The following is a 7524-nucleotide window of genomic DNA, read 5'->3' as shown; positions in this document are numbered from 1 at the left end:
TTACAAATAGCACAAGTTTCATAATTCTCAACCATGAAGGATTCTATCTCGGAGGCTCCCATAAATAAGACAAATTGTTCTACCTCTTCGAACCCATAATGAATATAGCAATTCCGATTATAGTTCTTAATTAAAAATTCCTCACTAGAGCCACATTGAAATTTAAGATGTTTAGTATCCTGTTGAGAGCAACAGTTTATATCATGGCGTCTAAGCAAGATTCTAGCCATTGTATTCAATTTTTCTATCATAGCACTCATTATTTTACCAGTTCTTGATTCTCTATAATTATTATAACATTCTATAAGATCCAAGTAGGTTGTTGGTTCTCCCATAACAGCAGTTTTTAATTTTTAGGTTTTTCAAATTTTTATGGATTTTCAGGTATATAGGGAAAATAAAACAAGACAAAAATAAACTAGACAAAAGTAAACTAAGCAAAGTAAAACTAGACAAAAATAAACTAAGCACAAATAAACTAGACAGAAATAAACTAGCAAGACAAAATAAAATAAAAGCGGAGAGAGAGGTAGAGTGTACTCCCCAGGTGAACTTATGAGTAGAGCTATGCCTCCCCGGCAACGGCGCCAGAAAATAGTCTTGATGACCCACAAGTATAGGAGATCGCAACAGTCTTCAAGGGAAGTAAAACCCAAATTTATTGATTCGACACAAGGGGAGGTAAAGAATACTTATAAGCCTTAACAACTGAGTTGTCAATTCAGTCGCACTGGAAAAGCACTAGTAACGGGGGTGATGTGAAAGTAGCGAGTAATATGAGAGCAAGTAGTAACAAGTAACACGTAGCAAGTAATAGCAATATGAGAGCAATGGCACCAGAGAATAGTTGATACTACTTCCAATGACATGTAGAACGAGTATATGATGATGCGAGATGGACCGGGATTCCCAGCTATCTACACTAGTGGCAACTCTCCAATAACAAGTGTTGGGTGAACAAATTACAGTTGGGCAATTGATAGGATTGATAAGGCATTAAGAAAGAACATCAATTCATTAATCATGTAGGCATGTTTTCCATATTTAGTCGTACGTGCTCGCAATGAGAAACTTGCACAACATCTATTGTCCTACCAGTCGGTGGCAGCCGGGCCTCAAGGGAATCTATCTGGATATTAAGGTACTCCTTTTAATAGAGCACCGGAGCAAAGCATTAACACTCCGTGAAAACATGTGTCCCTCACATCACCGCCATCCCCTACGGTTGTCCCGATTTACGTCACTTCGGGGCCTTTGGTTCCGGACAGCGACATGTGCATACAACTTGTAGATACAATCTAAGCAATAATTATAGAGCTCAAATCTAAGATCATGCCACTCGGGCCCTAGTGACAAGCATTAAGCATAACAAGATTGCAGCAACAATAACTTCACAAACTTTATAGATAGACTAATCATAATGTATCATCCATCGGATCCCAACAAACACAACACCGATTACATCAGATGAATCTCAATCATGTAAGGCAGCTCATGAGATCATTGTATTGAAGTACATGGGGGAGAGAATACCAACTAGCTACACCTAGAACCCGTAGTCCATGGGGGAACTACTCACGGAGCATGATGGAGGCGGTGGCGTTGATGGAGATGGCTTCCGGGGGCACTTCCCCGTCCCGGCAGGGTGCCGGGACAGAGACTTCTGTCCCCCGAATTGGAGTTTCGCGATGGTGGCGGCGCCCCTGGAGTCTTTCTGGAGTTTCGTCAAGTGGTACGGTGTTTTTAGGTCGAAAGGGGTTAAATAGGCGAAGAGGCGGCGCAGGAGGGTGCCTGGGGCGCCCTCCTCATAGGCCGGCGCGGCCGAGGGCCTGCCCGCGCGGCCCTATGGTGTGGGGGCCCCAGGCCTCCCCTCTGACTCCCCTTCGGTGTCCTGGTCCGTCCCGGTGAATTATGATGTTTGGTCTTCGTTTCGTCGAATTCCGAGAATATTGCCCGAACAGCCTTTCTGGAACCAAAAACAGCAGAAAATAGGAACTGGCACTGTGGCATCTCGTTAATAGGTTAGTTCCGGAAAATGCATGAAATCATCATAAAGTGCAAGAAAAACATGTAAGTATTGTCATAAAACAAGCATGGAACGACAGAAATTATGGATACGTCGGGGACGTATCACTTATACATGCACTTAATGACAGTAGACTCACTCATGCAAAGGTAGTCGTCCTGTGTATCGGCAGGTTCTCGGTATGCAAGCATCCTCATGGCGGCGGTGCACTTCCGAATCGACGTGAACCAACCGTGCCAACAGCGTCGTGCTTCAGCTTGAAGTAGGGATCGAACTCTCGAACGCCGTGGAGGATATTCATGAACAAACCCTTCCTCATCCTATACCGGCGCCGAAAATTGTCGGCCTATGTTGCGCCATCTTCGAAGTAGTCGTTGTGCAGCATGGTATGCCCCTCCATCCTCTACTGGGGCTTCGACTTCTTTCTTCCCGTCTTTGAACCTCCGCGGCGCGACCTCTTCCTCTTCTCCGCTTCGGTGTCAAGCATGATTTAGAGGGACGCAGTGATCGATAAATGCTCCCGAAGGTCGTCGTCGAAGGCTTGCTCGTCCTCCATCATTTTGACGATCATCTCGTCCTCGCTATCCATGTCGAAAGCAAAACAAATGATTAAAATTCATCCGCGGCAGAGGAGGCAACGAATAGCGACATGTCGCACCAACCAGACAAGCCGCCGAACACCTTCTATGCTGAGGAGGGGCGAATTTGCCGGCCCATTCTGGGACGCCTTGGTGAAGCGGCGGCGGTGAAAAGGATGGCGAGGGAGCCAGCCGTCACGACGATGCCTGACTCAGGAGACCGGCAAATCGAGCGACAACGGAAGGGAGGGAGGCGCGGGAGGGGAGGCGGGACGAGAAATAAGAGGTTTTTCTCCCACATCCAGCAGACAGCCCGCGCGTAGAAGACGCCCGGCTCCTCCCCGCCGGAACTCGCAGCGGAGGGCGGCGGTGGTCGGTGGCGGCCGGCGACGACGGCACAAAGGAGGGCGGCGGCGGAGCCACAAGGGGCTGAATCGGTGGGGATTTTGGGTTTCTACCCTATTTTGGGGAACGTATACATATGGGTGTGAGGACTATGTCCTAATTTTGAAAAAGTGCAGGGTCTTTCTCGCAAAAGGGCTGCACGCGAATCTCCAGCTGTATCCGACGGTCGGGATTCAGCCCGGGCGCCATAAGATCCGCACGCTGTCTTCACCGCTCTTGTAACTTTTTCCACAACGCCGCCGTTTCTCCGAATAAGGTCCTCCTAAAGGTAATATTACCCAACCTTTTTCTATTACATCCACAATTAGAATATCAGGATTCAAAGTAATAAAGTAAATTCTACTAAATTCGTTACATAATGTGTAGTCCCTACCCACAAAGCTTTCCACAACCTCGTCCTCCTACCATTACCAATGTCTTTACGACAAAACTTAAAGAACACATCTTTAACATTCATAAGCCCCTACCAAAAATGCGATTGTCCAGGTTTTTTTCACACACGCCGACATAAAATTCTTAACATATTTTGTTCTCTAAAGATTTTGCCACACACGTACGTTTCCCATTCTCTAGTTTCCATAACCACTTACTAGGGCCATGTACATTAGTTTAGACGAATGTTGTCTGTAATACTACTCTATATCATCTATAGACAATGATATAGATAGTGTATACAATAGTCTGTCTGTAAGTTATCTATTTTAAGTCATAGCTATATATCATATGTGAGTATAAGTTATAGACACCCTTCATACAACAATAAAAATGGTGTCTGTAAGTTGTCTGTAAGAAGCTTACAGACCGTCTATAACTTTACAGACAACCTCCTTCTCTCTCCTCATTCTCTTTCCTCCAAATCACCAAAATTACCTATAACTACCTCTTAAATCATCACTATTGTACATGCCCTAAGGAGAGTAAACATTCATAACTTCCAAATCAACCACTCCCAGGCCCCCAAACTCTTGTGGGCGACACACTTTATTCCAACTAACTAGATGATACTTTTTTACATCTCTCTCTTCCTGCCAAAACAACCTTTTCGTAAAGAATTCTATCTTCTTTGGAGGCCCCATTACTTAAGCAAGATCTTAGCAAAATTAGTCTACCCCATAAGAATTCTGCCTACCTGCCCACGTATGTAGTTTTTTCTCTTCCTTTTCTTCAGCTCCATGCCAATCACTATTCCTGAGTCTACTATGATGAAGTGGCACCCGTAAATATTTAAATGGAATCTTTCCCACATCACAAGTAAAGATGGAAGAATACTCATCTACTTTGTCCTTAGCTTTACCAAAGTAAAAAAATTCTCACTTATGGAAATTAATCTTCGAACCCGAGAGTTGTTCAAAAATACAAAAAATACATTTAAAATTCTAGTACTCTCTAAACAATCCTTAAACATGAAAATCGTGTTGTCAGCATACTAACCCCATTCTCTACTAGATTGTCTGACAAACCCTCCAATAAACCATTCTCTACAGCCTCCCTAATTAGCGTATTCAAAACATCTACTGAGGTATAAAAAGAATAGGGGATAACGGATCCCCTTGTCGTACTCCTTTCCTAGAAGCAAAAAACTTTCTATTTTATTATTAACCATTACAACAATCTTCCCATTAGTCACTGTGCTCATCAATCAATAAAAAAAGTTAACAGGCCGGGAAAACCTTTTTGAATCATAACGCTTTTAAGAAAAGACCAATTAATTTTATCGTACACCTTCTCAAAATCAACTTTAAATAAACCATCATCTATTTTCTTTTTATACACCTCATGCATAACCTCGTGTAAAACCACTACCCCATCTAGAATAAAACAACCTCTGATGAACGTTGTTTGCACATGGGCCACTGTCTTACAAGCTACAGAGATAACTCTATTATTAATTGTCTTAGTAAAAAATGTAAAAAACATATTAAGCAAGCAAATCGGTCTATATTGTTGAATCATATTAACTCCCGCACACTTAGGTAAAAGCGTTAAAATAACACAATTAAAACGGGATATATCTATTTTACCCTCATACCAATCCTTAAACAATTTAAACAAATCATCACACACCATATTCCAGAAGAACTGATAAAACTCTATTAGGAAGCCATCCGGTCCTGGAGCAATCGACATGCTTGTGTTCACACACACGCGCCAACATGCCCGCCCGTTGTCTTTTCAAATGCGTAGAGCTGGGCTGCTGATTACACCTGGGGACCCTGGACTCCTGAAGCCTGGACGACAGGAAACCAGGAACTCTTCACCACACACAGGCTTATCTACAGTACACACCACGCTTGTCTCCATGGCCATCAGAAGCGGAGCCACCGTTTGCACTGCCTGGGCAACCACCCAACCATGCCGGCGGCGACTAGCCGAGGACGGGAGCAGCAGGTTACTCCAACTACCATGCTTGCCTACCACCTTTCCGCCCGTACAAATGCAGCGCACGTGCACACCGTACTACAAGACCGGGGCTCTGCATGCAGCAGCAGCCACCGAAGTTGAAGCCGGCGACGAGGTGCTGCTGGAGTCCCCGGGGCACTTCCGCATCTACAAGAGCGGCAAGATGGACCGTCTCAACGACCCAACCGTCACGCCTGCCGGCTTGGACGAGGCCACCGGCGTCACCTCCAGGGACGTCGTCCTCGACGCCGAAACCGGCGTCTCCGTGCGCCTCTACCTCCCCAGCCTCCCAGACAATCACTCCTCCACCACCAAGCTCCCGGTCCTCGTCTACTTCCACGGCGGTGCCTTCCTCATCGGCTCGGCCGACGACGCCGCGTACCACAGCTACGTCAACGCCCTCGCCGCCGCGGCCGGCGTGCTCGTCGTGTCCGCCGACTACCGCCTCGCCCCGGAGCACCCGCTCCCCGCGGCCTACGACGACTGCTGGGCCGCGCTCCGCTGGGCGGTGGCGCCGTCCACGCAGGACGAGTGGATCTCCGAGCACGGCGACACGGCCCGCCTCTTCGTGGCCGGCGACAGCGCCGGCGCCAACATCGTGCACGAGATGCTCGCCAGGGCGGCCGCCTCCGGCGACGGGCCGAGGATGAAGGGCGCCATACTGCTGCACCCGTGGTTCAGCGGCAGCGAGGCCATCGAGGGGGAGCTGGCCGCGGTGCCCTTGTTCAACGGCATGATCTGGTCCTACACGTGCCCCGGCGCGGTGGGCGGCGCCGACGACCCCAGGATGAACCCGCTGGCCCCCGGCGCGCCGTCGCTGGAGACGCTCCCGTGCGAGAGGATGCTCGTGTGCGCGGCGGAGAAGGACGTCCTGGCCACGAGGATCCGCGCGTACCACCAGACCATGGCCGCCGGCGCCTGCCAGACGGCCTGGTTCGAGTCGGAAGGTGAGGACCACGACTTCTTCCTCGGGAAGCCCGACTGCGAGAGCGCCAAGCAGCTCCTGGATCGCATCGTGGCGTTCATAGCCGAGGGTTGAGTGAGATGCGTGTGTACATGCACAAGTATTGAAATGGCCGTGATGGACCGACGCCATGCGTAATGCTCGATGTCTCTTCGTGCAGGTGCAGTTTAAGCGACCATGCATGGTAAGTTTGTTTCCTTCACCAATCAATGTGTGATACTGTGATTCTTGAGTTGTTCTTTGGTGTTATATGCAGCATTAAGCCAAGAGATTGTTGCAGGGCCGGTCCTCAGATTTTAGGGCCTAGGGTGAAACTAGAACTAACAATCCTTACTATAAATTTAAAAAATAACATCAATGTATGTGAATATAAACAGTAAACCAAAAAAATGTTTTGGTCACTCATATTGCTATCATTTGTATTGATAAACCAAGCTATGCAAATCAAAAAGAAAAGCCATAGCACTTGGAATAGCTTATTTTAATGAATAAGGCTAATTGTAGCCATATCCCTCATCAAAAATGTTTACACTGCGAAAACAGATTGGCACACACACACCATGATGCAATTTAAACGGTAAACTGTTCCAAGTTCATAGCAACTTGGACTAGATGTGGGAAGAATGAATCGAAGTCTCTGTCTTAACCATACCAATTCCAATTGTATACTTTTTATTTAGAGAAGGAACAATTATGGAGGAAGGACCAAACAACTGCTGAATTCCAATGAGACGGCCACGACAGCATGGTCAGCGGAGCTTGAGATGGTGGCGGCGGCCGGTGATTGGTGGTCTCGGGCATCTAGATCTTCTCTGGGGTAGAAAAGTTCCTCGAGATGTCATACAGAGAAGATGTATCGAATTCTAGAAGCATTCACAGAGCCGAATCTCATCTCGGCAATTCGGTGATGCAAATCCTCATAGCAAACATCACAGGGCCCGATCCTTCCTCCCGCACGGACTCCGCCCACCCCGCGCGTAAGTAACAACGGCTGGGGCCCTTTGCTTCTAGGGGCCCAGGGTGACCGCCCCGCCCGCGCTGCCCCAGGGTATGCCCTGAAATGTTGGGTAGAGTTTATGGATCTAAGAGAGGCTCACTCCTGCTCTCACCTAATAGTTTGTAGCTCCACACGTTCCCCTAACCATAGCTTG

General features: G+C 47.5%; 1 protein-coding gene across 1 annotated transcript; it reads left to right on the top strand.

The window, feature by feature from the left end:
• The first annotated feature begins 5255 nt into the window (after window positions 1–5255).
• Window positions 5256–6608, top strand: LOC124652972 (2-hydroxyisoflavanone dehydratase-like). Its single transcript, XM_047192024.1, has 2 exons — window positions 5256–6461; window positions 6532–6608. The coding sequence occupies exon 1, from the start codon at window positions 5309–5311 to the stop codon at window positions 6446–6448; it is 1140 nt and encodes a 379-aa protein (XP_047047980.1). The 5' UTR covers window positions 5256–5308; the 3' UTR covers window positions 6449–6461; window positions 6532–6608.
• Window positions 6609–7524: the final 916 nt, after the last annotated feature.

This window comes from Lolium rigidum, chromosome 5 (genome assembly GCF_022539505.1).
Source record: "Lolium rigidum isolate FL_2022 chromosome 5, APGP_CSIRO_Lrig_0.1, whole genome shotgun sequence".
Taxonomy (NCBI): Eukaryota; Viridiplantae; Streptophyta; class Magnoliopsida; order Poales; family Poaceae; genus Lolium; species Lolium rigidum.
The sequence above is the reverse complement of the archived record's forward strand: the minus strand, read 5'-3'. Positions and strand labels throughout refer to the sequence as shown.